This window comes from Muscardinus avellanarius (assembly GCF_963383645.1).
Source record: "Muscardinus avellanarius genome assembly, chromosome: 7".
In the NCBI taxonomy this organism is placed as follows: domain Eukaryota; kingdom Metazoa; phylum Chordata; class Mammalia; order Rodentia; family Gliridae; genus Muscardinus; species Muscardinus avellanarius.
The window spans coordinates 93,438,178-93,456,104 of NC_137793.1; the positions used below are offsets into that span (position 1 = coordinate 93,438,178).

The 17,927-nt window shown below is 36.5% G+C and overlaps 1 protein-coding gene across 3 annotated transcripts in view; it reads left to right on the plus strand.

Moving 5' to 3' along the window:
- Positions 1-17,927, plus strand: part of KCNT2 (potassium sodium-activated channel subfamily T member 2) — a gene marked incomplete at both ends in the record, with an annotated part of 363,001 nt that overhangs the window by 299,956 nt on the left and 45,118 nt on the right. For all 3 annotated transcript variants that reach the window (XM_080699605.1, XM_080699606.1, XM_080699607.1), the window contains one exon: positions 7,027-7,138. In XM_080699605.1, coding sequence (XP_080555731.1) covers positions 7,027-7,138 — 112 coding nt within the window. The remainder of the gene's footprint in view (positions 1-7,026; positions 7,139-17,927) is intronic.

Consider the following 17,927-nt stretch of genomic DNA (forward strand, 5'->3'; position numbering starts at 1 on the left):
TTGATTTACAGTTTATTAACGTGCCTCATATGGCCAGCTGTACCAGGCCAGAATAAGGTTAAATTTCTTGTTCAGAAGATTAAATAGATCCGTTGAGATCCTACCTCACTAGTTTAACAGGATATACAGCTTCACTCAGTAGACTTTTACCCTCCTCAAATTGTCCAAGGACCCTCCTGGGTTACTCAGTTCAAGAGTTCCCCATATTGGAGATTCTCTTTAAATCACTAGTTGTGTATGTTTGTTGAAAAGAGAGAGAGCGCGAGTAGAGGATAGTTGAAGGCTTGAGGAAATTTTCTTCCCATCTATAACTTAAACTTGGTTTTGTCATTAAAATACGACTAAACTGCTCAGTTTAATGTGTCTTCATTCTGTAGAAGAGGAAAATTAATTTTCCCCTTATCCTTCTAAATTCTCAGCTAGGGCTTCTATAATAGATTAACAAAATGAATATAAAAATAGATTAACAAGAGAAATAACAAACAAGATTTTTTTTACTATGTGTGCACTCAGATAACATTCAGTAGGACCCAGAAGAGGGTAACTTAAGAAAGTAGCTTAGAATTCTGGTGCATACAGAATTCTAATAGCACTACAGTTTTAGAGAGGCCCCACAAAGCAAAGAACCTTGAGTCTCTAGGAGTGGCAAATTATGAAAAGGAAAATACAATAGAAGTTAAGAATAGATGAAGTTAGCAGTTTGCCACGTATGTCCTTCTGGTACAGTTACCACGTTGATAAGGGTCTACAGTCCTGCTTTGGTGATTAACTTTAGATATTCCTGGTAGAGAGGTAAGGAGGAACATATTTATATCTTTAGTTTTTAATTTTTATTTTTTTAATTAATTAATTAATTTATTTATTTATTTTGGTGGTACTGGGGTTCCTGGAAGCCCTTCTACCTCCAGGCTACACTCCCAGACCTATTTTATATTTTTGAAACAGGGTCTCTTACGCCAGCACGGCTGGCTTCGAACCTGCGCGATCCTCCTGTCTCTGCCTCCCAAGCATGGGGATTACAAGCGTGCGCCACCACACCCGGCTTATCTTTAATTTTTAGTGCTACTTAATCTAGAAGCGTTGTCAGTAATAATTTAGCACCACTAGAAAAATATTTATACATGTAATATTATAATTCATAATTTTTTACAGTTTATTGGTACATGCGACATTTAGGAATACAGTTTATACTTTTAACATCCTTTAGAAAAGAAGGTAAGTGCAGGAGCTATTTTTGTATCTGATTCTCAATCTTAGTACCTAGGAAAAGAAGCTTAAGTCATTTTATTTCTAAACTCTCTTATATTCAAAATGCGTTTAACAAAAATTAAGGCACAGAAATAGATTTATAGTAGTAGTATGTCAAAGCTGCATATTTAAATATTTTAGAAAACATAATTTGTAAATACAAACTCTTATAATTGAAACAAATAATGCTTTAGATAAAAAGGACATTGTAATACACTTCTTTATGTATGCCTTAGTTCTAAATTTTCACTAGATGGCAGACTTAGCCAATGCATTCTGCTTCCTAGTTTAAAACAAGGTACTGTAGGTTTCCTTATGTAGAAAATAAATGGCAGGTACATCACATAATTTGGTTGTCCTATCTAATTTTAATTGTAGAAACCATCCAAAGGCAAAGCCTGGGTCACTCAACTTTATTTCTCACTCACTTTTACTAAAATGCCAAAGATACCTAACTAAATATATGAGTATATTTCAAACTGGCATAATGTGCTAGAAAATGAATATAAACAAATAATCCAGGTAATCACAAATTTATTCAAAATGGTATGTATGCAAGATAAAAGCCACACTTCTTGGGAAAATAAAAATATTCTACAAAATGGAAAAATTGTCATTAGTTTGTAGCAATATTTGCCTAATAATATTCTTCTCTTGTCTTAGATCACTGTTCTCGTTCCTCACAAGCTATTTATTCATTAGTGTCTTAGTGCTACTTAATCTAAGAGCATTTTGTCAGCCATAATTTACCACTAGAAAAAAATATATAGCCTTATAATTCTATTTTTTTTTTTTGTGGGTCTGGGGATGGAACCCAGGGGCATTCGACCTCCGAGCTACACCCCCTGCCCTATTTTTTATTCTTTATTTTGAAACCGGGTCTCACTGAGTTGCAGAGGGCCTCACTAAGTAGCTGAGGCTGTCCGCGAACCACGGTCCTCCAGGTCTCAGCCTCCCGAATGCTGGGATTACAAGTGTGCGCCACCACGCCCGGCTTAGCCTTATAATTCATGAAGATTTGCTTTTTTCTTTTTTGGTTCATAGAGTATGCAAGGCACAATTTTCACTTTATACGTCTTTGTATTTTCTGTAAACCAAAAATTTCTAATAGTATACCATGGATAATAATTTAAATTTAAATTAGATAATTAAAATTGTCCTCATAAAACACAAATAACAAGGGTGAAGTTTTATCCTAACAATCACTATTTAAGAGATGTCAGGGAGCCAGATGTGTTAGTGCACACCTGTAATCATAGTATTTGGGAGGATGAGAGAGGAGTACTGCAAATTTGAGGGCAGCCTCAATGGTGTTGTGAGATGCTCAGGAACCAAGAAAGAGTCTGTTTCCACATTACAATTTTTGTAAGCCTGCTTATTTGGTCAACGAAGCCACTCATCTGCTTTTCTATGGTATTGCAATTGGGCGTCTACATGAAAAAAATGACATGTTAGCGCATTGTACAATAACTCAGGTGTATCTTTACCCTGGACCACCCGTTGATTAGCATTTCAAACTAGAAGCCAGATGGCCAACCTTTTTGCTTAGAAATAACATTGGGTTAATTTTACTTTTCGAAATGCAGTCAACTAACAGGTGTGTGTGTGTGTGTGTGTGTGTGTGCGCGCGCATGTGTGTGTAATTCTTTTATCAGACTCTCTTTAAATTTATAAGAGTTTCTAAAATAAATTTTAATTTATGGAATTTACTATCTTTTGTGAGTTTTGAATGAAAAAAAAATTAAAATTGCTGAAAGCTGGGCATATGGAAAATAGACAATACAATGTTTCTCCATAACTGAATCTCATATCTCTATTCTTTTCATCAAGATTTGACCTACCAAATCATCTATACAAAATACATAAGCAATAATTAAGTGATTATTTATTTTAACAAAGATTTATTTCCCAAACACATATAATATGCACTACTAGGCACGAAGAATAACACTTTACCTTTCTAAGTTTCACTATTTAGTAAGAGCTCAGGCTTGAATAGCAGAATATAGAGCAAGACATGTTATAACAAGTGGTATAAATCCAATACCAAAAGCAAAAGTGTTGAGAAGGATTACTTTAATAGATTTTGTAACCTGCTGTGGTGGTACACAGTTGTAATCCCAGCATTTGGGAGGCTGAGACAGGAGCTTTGGAGTTCTAAGACAGTCTCAGCTACTTAGTGAGGCTTTTTTCAACTCAGTGAGATCCTGTTTCACAATAAAGAATAACAAAATAGGGCTGGGGGTGTAGCTTGGAGGTAGAATGCCTCTGGGTTCCATTCCCAGTACTGCAAATATATATACATGTATTTTTTTTGTAAAATTTTGAGAGGAACTTTGAGTAATGGTGGGCATTTCAAAATACAGCTATTGAGTTGAAAAGTAAGCAGAAAGAATGTGTTCTAGGTAGAAATGGTAACACAAAAAAAGAAAAGAAACGGAGAAAATAGTAAATTAATAGCTATGAGGCAGTACTGACTGTATCGGTGTGCTAAATATTTCACAAACTGTCTCTGAGCTCTGAGACATCATTCCTTCAATTAATTTGAGGTTTAGGGTTTTCTTAATCCACTCAAGAACACAAGACTATTGAAAACAGTGACCTAGCGCCGGGCGTGGTGGCACACACTTGTAATCCCCGCGCTTGGGAGGCGGAGACAGGAGGATTGTGCAGGTTCGAAGCCAGCCATGCTGGCTTAAGAGACCCTGTTTCCAAATAAAAATATAAAAAGATAGGTCTAGGAGTATAGCCCGGAGGTAGAAGGGCTTCCAGGAACCCCAGTACCACAAAAAAAAAAAAAAAAAAGAAAGAAAGAAAGAGAAAACAGTGACCTATTACACAAATATGATTACAGTTTTTTTTTTTTTTTGTGGTATTGGGGTCCTGGAAACCCTTCTACCTCGGGCTACACTCCCAGACCTATCTTTTTATATTTTTATTTGGAAACAGGGTCTCTTAAGCCAGCGTGGCTGGCTTCGACCTGCACAATCCTCCTGTCTCCGCCTCCCAAGCGCGGGGATTACAAGTGTGTGCCACCACGCCCGGCGATTACAGTATTTTTTAATATTAAAAATCAGCAAAAGAAATTCTGATTGTTTTGCTGATTTCAGTTACCCCATTACAATTTACCTAGACCAAGGAAGACAGAAATATTTTCTTTCAAAATGAAGATTAAGCTGGGCTTGGAGATGCATTCTTGTAATCTCAGTTCTTGGCGGGCTGATACAGGAGGATCGCAGGTTCACAGCCAGCTGCAGCTACTTAGTGAGGCCCTCTGCAACTTATTGAGACCCCGTTTCAAAATAAAAAATAAAACATGGGACTGGAGGTGTAGCTCAGAGGTAGAATGTCCCTGGATCCAATCCACACTGCCACAAAAAATAAAAAAAAAAGATTAAACTAGATAAAGAATAGAATTCACAAAACATCTGAAATCCTCGCTTTCAAAGGCCTTGATCATGTGAGGTACCAGTGTTAGCACATTTATGCAACCAAGAAGGCCTGCCTGCGAGTTTCACATACAACTTTGAAAGATGAAACTTTGAGTGTCTCGACTGGACTGATGACGAGAGAAAGCCCGGTGGAAACATCCCTGGAAAGAAAGTAATCAGGGAAGGCTGGGCCACATGCTGGGGACAGAAAGCTCCAGGCTGCAGCACCAGGTCACATGCTGGGGACAGAATGCTCAGGGCAGCAGCCAGCCCCTCAACCTGGCAGCAGGGAGCTGTCCTAGCAAATTATCAATCAGCATTAGGGAATTAGACCGGAGGACAGGTAATAACCCAACAACTGCAGTGCCAGTGCTCAGAGACAGAGCTCCCATCTTAAGTGAAGCCCTTTCCTTATCAGATGCCCTCACGGGCTCTCAGCCATGGAAAAAGCGCCACACTGCAACTACCATGAAATGAGAGCAACAGAGCTGATTTGGCTTAGAGTTACAAATACATTGTTTATATATTTTATAGTATGTTTAGTCATTGCTAGGCCATGAGTGCCAGGGATAGGTTCAACCTAGTAATGAGTATTTATTTGTGTGTGTGTGTGTGTGTGTGTGTGTGTGTGTGTGTGGTATTGGGGATGGAACCCAGGGGCATTCTATCTCTGAGCCACACTCCCAGCCCTAGTCCCTATTTTTTAGCCTTTGTTTTTATTTACTTATTTATTTTTATTATTTATTTATCTATTTATTTATTTATTTATTGTGGTACTGGGATAGAACCCAGGGAAATTGTATCTCCGAGCTACACCCCCGGTCCTATATTTTATTATTTTTATTTTTTGAAACAAGGTCTCACTGAGTTGCAAAGGGCCTTGCTAAGTAGCTGAGGGCATCTGCAAACCGCGATACTCAGGTCTCCACCTCCTGAATGCTGGGATTACAAGCGTGCACCATAACGCCCGGCTTAGTGATGAATATTTTAAGTGGCCCTAATATGGCTTAAAGATATATTATATGGGGAAAAACTGATTAGCATAGAAAGTAGCTGCTCCAGAAATCCCAAAATATTTAAACCAGAACCAATGCATAGATAACAGGTTGAGTTTAGATTAAGAACAGTAGCACAGGTAGAAAGGTGTTTATTAAGGTATTATCCTGCCATTTTCCTCTGGGTGAGAATATCTTACCTGTGCATATATGTGTATATACTTGGAGGAAATGGTCAAATAGAAAGAAAGCTTTTATGAAGCTATGAGACATACAAATTATCAGAATCCTTTTGTATTGTTATTGCCAAACTATGTAACAAGCCAAGATGTCCATCAACTGATGAATGGGTTACAAAACTTTGGGATATGTACACAATGGAATTTTACTCAGCCATAAAGAACAAAATTACATCATTTGTGGAGAAATAGAAGGAACTGGAAAACATTAAGTTGGAGATTAATCAGTCACAAGAAGTAAAAAACCAGATGCTCTTTCTAATATGTGGAAGCTAGGGAGAAAAAGGGTCATAGGAGGAACTCTAGATGAAGAAGGAGAAACCATAGATGAGCAAATAAGGCGACCTAAGTGAGGGGGGTGGGAGGAGGAAGAGGGAAATCCCTAAAGTACATGATGCACATTCACAAACATATCAAAATCAATCACTAAGCCAAACATGAGAAGGAGGAAGGGGTGGGAATGGGAGAAGGGCTAAATGAGTGATGTGTGCATATGTGCCTGCCTCTACCATCTTGTACCTTAATAAGATATGTGACTACAATGCACCAATAAGAAATTTTAAAATAAGAGCTTTGGCTCCAATTCAATACAATGAAATTTTAATTAGATTAAGATATTTCCTTTTCTCAGATATCCACTGTAGCAAAATTTGACATTTAAGAACTGTCTACCATAAGAAGAGGAAGCCATAGGATATATATAGAGCTCACATAATGGACAAAAGGCTCATCATACAAAATTTTTGCTAATTGACATATTCATATTATAAATTTCTAGTTTAATATAACCGACAAAGTAATCTTATAATTTCTTAAATGAGCTTTATGAATTTTTTTCCTGTGCTGTTTCATAATTATAAAGAGAAAATGTCTAATGAAAGCCAAATTGCTGGATTTATTGTCTTATTGAGCTAAAATGTTGTTAAAAGTGTTCTTGGGAAAATAGCATTTCATTTTTCTTGTCTTGTACAGAACATTTTATGTGGCCCTGCCTGCTGTTGTAATTGGACATGGTTATATGCCTAAGGCTAGGAATCACTCACTTATAAATATGTTGCTATAATAAATACCATATTGGATTGCTTGTGTAATGTGAATTTTTTCTTAATCTAGGTTGTTTTCCAGTCTCAGTATTATCACAGAGCTTACTCACCCAGCAAACATGAGATTCATGCAATTCAGAGCCAAAGACTGTTACTCTCTTGCACTTTCAAAACTGGAAAAGGTAAGACCTACATTACGAAACTGAGATTTAACCATTTTGGTTCAAAGAAGAACTCAGAAAATATTGATATGTAGGAAGAAATGCCATGAGATAGTAAAAATTAAAGTGCTATTTTGAATTCTTACTTGGGAACTAAAATCCTAATATAGATATAACATATTATAGTATTTGATTATATTAATATAAACATTGAATTGTATTTAAATTTAATATACCACATTATTTATTAATTTACTAATATGTGTCACATATATATTAAATATATAATATATTTAAATATATACTAGTGTGTGTGTGTGTGTGTGTGTGTGTGTGTGTGTGTGTGTGTCTGTGGCAATAGGGATTGCACTCATGGGCATTTTAACTCTGAGCTACACCCTTAGCCCTGTTTTAATTTTATTTTGAAACAAGCTTTCACTAAGTTGTGGAGAGCCTCCCTCCCTAAGTTGCTGAAGCTGACCTCAAAGTTTGGTTTCTCCTGTCTCAGTACCAGCCTCTCAACCAAGTACTGGGATGATAAGCATGTGGAATCATGTCTAGTTTATAATTTTTTTAAACAATGAATCGATACATTTTAATCATTTATATTATAAGTATAGTAGAGATACTTTGTTCTGTTATTACTAGTAATAAGTTAGATATATGATCTATAAAAGAATTAACTGCAACAGAAATGCATGTACTCAGCCGGGCGTGGTGGCGCACGCTTGTAATCCCCGCGCTTGGGAGGCTGAGACAGGAGGATCGCGCTGGTTCGGAGCCAGCCTTGCTGGCTTAAGAGACCCTGTTTCCAAAAAAAAAAAAAAAAAAAGAAATGCATGTACTCACATTTAGTCTAAGTTATATCTATGATATACAAATGACTTGCAGTGTCATAGATCTCTGTTCACAGACAGCTTGCAGTTTCCAACATCCTTAAGATCTCGGGAGAATGATAGGGTTTGTTGAAAGCTGGCTTCCAAATGTCACCAGCACAGCCTGAGACAAAGCATAGTTTATCTCTTCCCTAGGAAAGGGGGACTGCCACTGTGGCGAGCTTTGGGAATGCCTCAGAGGGGAGAAAGAAAGACAAAACCTATAGAGAAAATTTGATTTATTGAGGGTATTTCTAAGCAGGGACTTTATTAGGATTGGAGATCAAGTGATCTCCATGGTCTACTGGAGACATTGAAATTGCAAAGTCATGATTTGTGGATAGAGAAATTTGGTTTACATTTTTAGAATCCAAGTTGTGTGGGATAGATTTTTTTTTTTTTTTTTTTTTGGTATTCAGCTTTTACTGGATACTAGTATTCTGGGGGGGGGGCTAGATACAAAATAGGGGAAAGAAAAGATTCTATCTTATATATGTAAGAATGTGGTCTGTGTTATCTCTATTGCTTTGAGCAACATAAGAGATAGAAAAAAATGATGCTTATGGTTTTGATTAGTTCTTTATGTCTCTAAATTGTATTTTGATTAGCTATTATCACTGCCTGAAAGGCTCTATCTGCGCTTGGCATGATGGCAGCCAATCAGTCAAGAGGCAAATTGGTGGCAGAGAAAGAATTTTATTATGAGCAGCTGGTCAGAAGGTGGTGGACTCTCAGCCTAAAGGCAATCTTCCTAGGAGGCTGATTTAGGAGTTGTTTATTTAGGAATGGATGATTACAATATATGTGTGTGACTTCTCAGGTGAAAGTTTGTAGCCAAACGGTCCACATCCCATCTTAATCACCTAGCAACATGATGCTTTTCAGATCTCCAAATCTCAAGAACAAAGATTATTTTCTTGGGCTATTCTTGTCACGGATTAGTTTTCTTATGCGTTTCTATTATTACACAATAGACAAGCTGGAGGTGGTAGGTGCTTGAGATGCTCTCTCTGATCACCAAACTCACAACAATGAGAGAAAGCATACCAAATCATCGTAAAAGATAAAGATCAAATTAAACTAGATAAGGAGTCAGCATAAAATTTGGTCTCAATGCTAGGCTTCACTATTATTTCACTGTTCTAATTTCTGGGAGACACATTGTGTAAGGTTTCTGCACTCTTGTCTATTGATTTCCATCTCAAGGCTGTCTGAATATACTATGTCAGTCCAACCTTACCACATTTTTTATAGGTTTAGGGAAATTGTTGCTTTCTGAGGTTAGAACTGATTATATCTTTTTGAGATTGTACAGCTCTCGGGTCACTGCAGGATGGGAAATTTAAAAATATGAATGTTCAGGACAGGTGACTTCTGTTAGGCTACATCACTTTAGCAACATAAAAGGGGTGGAAACCAGGGCTAAATTGGCTCAGCATTCATAAGCAAGTCTAGTCAAAAGGAATGAAATTGGAATTGGTGCTGACATGATGTAGCATGGCCTCCTTCATGACAAGTACAGTGGTAAAGTGAGGTTCCCAGTGATGAAGCAGCCAGGCTCTGGAGTCAGATTGGTCCAATGCTCCTCTACTTTTTTTTTCTTTTGGGGGTGCTAGGAATTGAACCCAGGGGTGATTTACTGCTGACATATACCCCCAGCCATATTTTATTTTATTTTGTTTTTTGAAACAGGGTCTTAGTTCTGGAGGGTCTCTCTAAGTTCCTGAGGCTGGCTGCAAACCTCTGATCCTCCAATTTCAGCCTCCCTCCCAAGTACTAAGATTCTTGGCATGTGCCACTATGCCTGATTGCTCCACAATAGTAATATTTCCAGACTCCAGTCCTCAAAAGTCATGACTTTTGAAAATATTATTTTCAAGGTCAATAGACCTGAGATTTTCATCTATAAAATGGTGATGGGAACCAAATAGTAAGGTCATTGCAAAGATTATGCTATGTAATCCATGAAAAGCACCCAGCCACATACATAATTAGTACTCAAATAAATGATATTAAAAACATAAATTATATTTGCTGATATTGTCACTAATAAACATCCTATTCTCTGGGCAGAATTTTATGCTTGTGTAGTTAGGTGATAATGGTTGACGATATTTTCAATATTCATGAGTGTGCAAAATTGTAGGGAAAAAAAGAACAGAATAAATACTTGAACTTCATTGGAGTGTTAATTAAAAATGAATTCTGTTGCCAATTTAGAATTCTTTTTACAAATGTAAAAAAATAGTTGAATAAGCATTAAAGCAAACTGCAGATGCATCTCAGCAATCCCCTGAAGAGGTTGCAAAGATAAAATCAATTTGCTACGTGTTAATATGCACCAATGTGAATGTTAAATATGTGCCGGCCAATCACATACATCTCTTTATCCAAAAGAAAACTAAAACTTCTCTATCTTTGAAATAAGCAAGAAGGTATGGAACTGAGCAAGGGCTTTCTGACAGACACGCAGAGAAGCCAAAACTATGGCATAGTTCTTTTCAAAAAGAGATTTGCAGTGAGGTTGACCAGCAGGGCGGTCAAGAGTAGAAAGCTTGGATCTGCCTCTGCAGTCAGTTGTTGGTAAGGGTATATATAGGAAAGGATGGAGGAGAAACTGCTTTTCGACATGATGGTAAGAAGTGGGAGTGTTAGGGTTACTTTAAGGAGATTTGGAGGGTGTTCATGGCTCTTCATGGGTCACATGTTTCTTTTTGCAAAGAGTTATCATGTCCTCTGTGGAAGATTTTGAACTTCTAATGACAAAATATCATCAACCTGAGAACCTGGCTTCTTTTGTGCAAGTGTACACTTACAAAGCTGGTTCCAAACCATCTGGGAATGGATCCTGAAGGCTTTTCCTGAAAGGCAAATTCTTAAGCACTTTGTTAGTTAAGGGATTTATGTCCAGATGTTAGGCAACTTTGGGTATAACTTGGAACCTAGGCTTAAGTTCCCAAAGAGATAGAGATACTAGTCGCCATCTTTCTTGAAAGTTACATTTCAAGAAGTTGAAAAGGTAAATCCAAGGACTCCACGAAAGACATTTCTATAATGCCAAACCAGCTAGTGTTTCAAGAAGATGTGCATTCATCTCAAAGAGAAAAAAAAAATTATAGCCACAAGTTTACTAGGTTAAAATGGGATGGTATCACTTTTCTCTCTTTTTGGGATTCATAGAAAATTTTTTGAGGTTTTTAATTATAATTACTCTGACCTTTTCTAGATTTTCCACCAAGAAGAAACTACATAGCTTTCTAAAATATTAAAAAAATAGAGAGAATGGGGAAAGGAGAACTGAAATAAGTGAATCTGATGTTACAAGTCCATGGAAAGTTGGGTATAGGTAGGAGCACACACCTGGGCTGAGACAATCCAATCACATGTTCAAAGACATAAACTGTCCTACATCAGAGAGGCCAAAATCACGGGAGAAAGAAGTAGGGGGAGGAGCCATTTATATAATCCCTAAAGCTGTACTTCCAGGGACCCACCTCCAGCTACACCCTACTGGCCTGTGTCTCTACCCAGATAAATCCACTACACTATTAGATCACTATAGTAATCTAATAGTAAGAAATGGGGGAGACTTAGCAAAGCCTGCTTATTCATATTCTTCTTGGTATCTGTGTCCTCAAGAGATGAGTACATCACCTTCCCCTGAGTATAAGGAGAGATGTCCTGAAATGAGAATCTCCTATTCTACCTTTTGGAGAATATCAGCTAGGTTCTGTGCTTTTTGTTAGGGGAGGAGGAGCAAGGGAAGGTCAGAGAGACCTTGTTTCCGTTGTGTTCTCAAATGCCAAGGTGACATATTTTGGGACAGTATGACCTTATGCCCATCACCATAATGATAACTTCCATTAATAAGAAGAAATAACTGTAAACACAAAAGGATCACTGGTCCGCATCAGTGAGATGAACAGTAGCTTTGGGGACTGCCCTCTGCTCTGATTGAGGAAGAAATTCCTTGATTATTTTTTGATATTTTTATAGTTGTTAATCTTGACGAATTACCTTTTCTTTGTTCCTGTGCATCCACTATTTCACTCCAAATTCCTTCCTAAGCTATAATTATTCATTTCATGGAAGGAGAAAAGACGCCTGTCACTTTTGCAACTTTTGTAATTTACTTCTTACTGATGAAAGCTGAAAAAGATTGTTCAGACCAGAATATGAGTTTCTCTATCAAACTTAAAAAAACTTCTTGTATACTTGTTTCTACTCATTTTTAGGGCCAGACATATAACCAAAGTCTTTCCTTAGCATTGTTTTTAAGTTTTTACAATTTATTTGTCTTTTCAACCCATGCATTTATCTCATTTTCATGGAAGATACCAATGGGTTATTGAGACAATAGTTTTGGATGGGAATTTTTTTGGTTTAAGGACTTTATGCCCTAGTTTTTTTGACATTCAGAAGAAGATTTTTTTTGGTACTGGAGTTTCTGGAAGCCTTTATACCTCCGGGATACACTCCCAGATCTAATTTTATACTTTTTTATTTGGAAACAGGGTCTCTTAAGCCAGAGTGGCTGGCTTTGAACCTGCGCGATCCTCCTGACTCTGCCTCCCAAGCGCGGGGTGTGCCACCATGCCTGCCAGAAGTAGATATCTTTTAAATTGTGGAGGCTCTTAATCTCTGCAGTGTATTGCTATATGTAAACATACACCAATAGTAAATGGATGGAATATTTTTAGGCCAGGACACTACTCCCACTCATATGCCAGTGGCTAACTCAAGCACAAAACCATACCTTACTTTAGGGAGTTTGATAAGTGTAGTCTGTATGTAGTATGTAGTCTTTCATGCAGAAGAATTGGGCAATGGATAAATTGAGCGATCAGCATTTTTTGTTATACATGCATCACAATTAGTTTCTTCCAAATAAAACACTTTACTAAAAAACTCTCTAAACATCATGGTTTTACTTGCATTTTCTTTTCATCTAATCTTGTTTTTTATCAGTGTCTATTTTTTGTTTTTGCTGATTTTGTAACATTATTTTTTCTAAATGTTCTTATTGCCACTACTTTTTTCTTGGTGATTCCCGTGTTTGCAGGCCACTGGCACCCCTAACAGTGTAGGTGCGATGTCGGGCACACAGTAGAAGAGCTAAATGCAGATGGAGAGATCAGGGAAACAACAAAGCACAGAAGAGAAAGACAGACAGCCATAGAAAAACATTTCATCACATTTCCCTCTGAAGTATTCCTTCCTTTCTCTTATGTTTCAGGAAAAAACAACCTTTTTATTTTGTTGTAGTAGTAACAGTAACGGGGATTGAACCCCGGGCCAAGCTACCTCTGAGCTCCACTCCCTCCACCCCTTTTTTATTTTTTATTTTGAATCAGAGTCTCAATAAATTGCGAAGGGCCTCAGTCTTGAAACTGGCAATGAACCTGCAATCCAGTCATCCTGTCTCAGTCTCCCACGTACTGGGATTATAGGTGTGAGTCACATGCACAGCTCAGAAAAAAAATTATAATCAGGATCTTTGTCCCTGGTTCCTGGCTTTGAGCTTCAAAATCCCTTAGAACTTCCTATAAAATAGTAATATTTTTGTTATTCATACCTTTAAATCACACCAGATTTATGACAGTAAATGACTCCAGGGGGGTTCCCAGGATGGTTTCAGGATGTAGGCTGGTTACCAGAAAAATATGGCATACTGTTAGAAGGTTGCAACTTTCAGCCCTGCCACTAAACTCCTTCCCCATCTCCAGAGAGAGACAAGGGGCTAGGGATTGAGTTCAATTGCTTGGCTGATGATTTAATTATCATTTAATTGGTAATGAAATATTAATAAAAATTTTAATAAATAAGGCTTAGAGAGCTTCCTGCATGGTGATCGTATTAATATACAGAAGCGCCTGTGTTCTGGGGACCCTTCAAGACTATCCCTATATATGTTTTCACTTGATTTTTATTTTACTTATGATGAAATGAAATTATTAAGTAGAGTCCAGTCATAAATTATTTGAGCTGTTTTAGAGAATTATCAAACCTCAAGGGATTATAGAAAGCCTCCTAATAAAGACATGATTTCCATAGATATCAAATTCCATTGTAGTTAGATAAGAAAAAATGCAACTGACTTGAGAACACCTGAAACTCATGACTGGTAATTGTAGTGGAGGCGGTTTTGTGAATCTGATCCCCTTAATTGTGGAGTCTATGCCAACTCCAGGTAGTAACTGTCAAAACAGAATGGAATGGTTGGACACCCAGTTGATATCAGAGAATTTGTATCAGGGTGAAAATGTCATGTACAACTTTTGTAGTCAGCACTAGAACAAAATGATAAAAATCTTACCGGTGGTTAGAAATATCTTCTCGAGAAATAGATTAAGAATATTAAAGTTATTTTTCAATATATCCATGGCATAAAAATAGGAAGGCAAAACAATAATATACATTCTCAGTTCATATTCAAGTGAATAAACATTTACTTAATAGCTACTAAAAGCCAAATTTCTTGCCAAGTACTAGGAATTACAAAATCAAGTAAAACGTACCGAGTTCATAATTTGATTGTGAAACAGATATATAAAAACAAACAACAGCACCTTGTCTTAATTTTTTTTTCTGTTCAGACAAGTTGAGCTACCTTTTATTCATATCACAAGGACTTGAATAGCTGGCTGCATGGTGGTTTCGTGCTACCAAGATTTAGCCTGACAACCACTCTGATTCATCACAGGCCAGGCCAAGAAGAACTGATAATTCCTTCTGGAAAGAAGTGGGAGCTAAATCTTGCAGGGCTTTGTGTGCTAAGTTCAGGAATTTATTACGGAGGAAGTGGGGAGCTACAGTGGGTTTAAGGTTTAAGTTAGGACATGAAGAAGGTGGCATCATCAAGTGTGTGCATTCATCAGATTGATAAGGCGGTCTAATCTTTGTCGTAAATGGTACACTGTGGAAGAAAGGGAATGAATTCACAGATGATTTCAGTAACTCAGGCATGAGATAATAAGGGCCTGATCTATGAAGGGCAAGGCATTGTGTTGATTAGAAAGAATTATGAGCAAGAACTGACTTTGGTGGAGTTTATATTTCCTTAAAGAATATTAAGGTTGTAGTAGATATTTTAACTTTGTAGTATATATACAAAAATGAATTTCAGATAAAGGAAAATATACATATATACTTGTGTGTATATACTTATACATCTTATATATACACACATTTAATTATATATATGTATATATGCACATACACAAGTTATACACAGTGGTATATAAACATAAAAGCTTTAGAAAAGATAATATTTTAAAAGAACCACAAGGAAAAAGATTTTAGCTAAGAGCTTTATCTTGGAGTTCATAAAAGAGAGTCTAGGAAGAAGACAAATCAGAGGAGTCCAAGAGTAGTCTGGAAGATGAGACAGAGTGATGTCAAAAGATCTCTACAATTACCATAGACTCTGTCAAGCACTGTAAGAAAAGGTCAATTAGGATGAATTCCGAGAAAAGTCTCTAGATTGGGAGTAACATTATGATTGAGCTCAGAGAGAAAAATGAAGGACTGTAAGAGAATTCTAATTTAAAAGGCAGAGGATAGAAGCCATTAATTTGTTCCAACAAAATTCTTGGTATTTTTCACCTCCCACACTGTTCTGTTAAGTCCAATGATTTTATCATCTCCTTCCATATGGTATTGGATGGACACAGAACAGAGGCAACAAAATTTCTGCCAGAAACAAATCCCTTCTTCCAAGAAAGGCATATGTTCACAATAGCAAGCCTAATGAAAAAGAAAGGTAAAACCAAGTATGTTCATGTCTGGAATGTTTAAATCATGGGTCATATATCCCAGACTTCTTTTAGACATTTTAGAAATGTGATTATTAGGAAAATAACATTATGAGTGAAAGCTCAGTTGAATGCATAGTGGGAAGAAAATACAAATATACTAATATACATTTAGTAGAAAGAAAATATATATTACATATATACATATAAGTGTATATATAGATATATATGTTTTCTCTCCATCTGTATTCTTTATCTGTATACATACATACATACATACATATTATATATAGTTTATGGTTGTACTAAAAGCAATAAAAATATATAATGTATCTTGTAAAATTCAATAGCCAAAATAAATACTAAAGCAAAAATTTACATGCATGAGCATTATGACCCTTTATTATCTTCAAACCTCTATTTTAAGACTGAAGTAAGAAGAGAGATATTGAGTTAACCTGAGTTTGTTTTTAAATTCTTGCTTCCTGCATATGACTGTTATAGGCTTTAAACTATGCAATGATTTTAATTGCTGTAGACAATTACTACAAGTGAATAAAACATTCATTTGTTCAAGAAAATGCCATCAACCCTCTGTGTGCCAAGCACTATATTTGGCATTGCTGAAGCAAAAACAGGGTCTCTGTTCTTACCAACCTAATGGTGTAACCGAGACAATTAATAAATACATTTAAAAAAAATAAGGTTTAAAAGATTTTAAAAGCACAATGAAAGAAAGACTAGGTTATTTTAAAAGTAACTGGTGAAGGCCTACTTTCATGTGATAAAGGCCTGGCCTCTTTAAGGCGGTTAATATTTGACCTACAAAGACAATACAAGCCAAATAGCAGGACAGAAAGAAAAAGCAATAGCATGCCCTTAAGGTGGTTCATACTTTAGCACATTCAAACAATTAATAATGAAAAATAGAATTTATTAAGTAGTTACTATGTAAATATATTTAGGTGTTTTATCTTATTTATTATAATCATAATGGGATATAGATGTTAATATGATCCTACAGGTGATCCAAAATTTGCACAGATGATAAAGCTGAGAAACAGTTTCCCCAGAATCTCATTTGCCTAGGTCAAAACGTTGAGAAATGGGGTTTAAGTAACTGGCACATGGTCATGTAACTAATATGGACAACATCTGACTCAAGATCTTGCTTGCTTGACCAGAACCCAATGCCCAGACCACTGGGTGGGTTCTTCACAGGTGGACGCTGGCACTGACCTTGCCACTCAAATCCAAATCTTAATTATTTTTCAAAAATGCAAAAATGTCATATGATATCATGGACCTGAATTATCCTGTGAATGCGAATGGATAATACAGTGACATTTTAGGTACTGGTTATTTTTTTTCAATTAAATTTAAAAGGTAAATCACTAGGTTTAGGGAATATATTTCTCAGTCAAAAAAATGATTCAGCAGAGACTGAGTGAAAGAAACCACTTCATACTCAAGATCAGCCACACTGATTCACTAAGCTTGCCATAGATTCGTAGCTTAAGCAAGATCTTTCCATGAAGAAATGTTGCTTTTGCACAGAAACCTGCTTCTAGGTTCTTCAGAAATGTTCAGGAAAGTCTAATCTAGGCAAAGCTGTGCTTAGATTTGGATTAAAAAAAGACATCACAATGTTAGTTTACAATAGCCAAGTTATGGAACCGCAGCTAAATCTGACATCAAAGATAAAGAAAAAATGACAAAAAAAGAGTAGCTAAGACAAAAATTCAATAACATAAAAATATACTTTGCCATGAGTCCTGTATCTCTGGCTTAGATAAACCTTGGCTTAGAATGCTACAGTCCAATTAAAAAAGATTACCCTTCAAAAAGATTACCCTTCAAAAGTCCTGGAAAGGAAGACTCGGACAAGCCATGTGCAGCCCACCAGCAGTCTTGCTCTTTCCCAGATGGCCTGCCTAACACAAATCTAGGACAAATACTTAGGATTTATAGCACTTTTCTGGCCATTCACTTTAACTTGGGTTCAAGATACCATGGCCTTGTGCTCTATAAGATGATTGTCACAGCATAATGACTAGATTTACTCCCCAGTCATAGAAAAAAAAAAAAAAAACCTACCTATCCCCCAATAAGAACAAAACATATTAATAGTTTCTGAGACACTTATATTGGTGTGTTCAAATTAAATGCCCTGGGATGGGT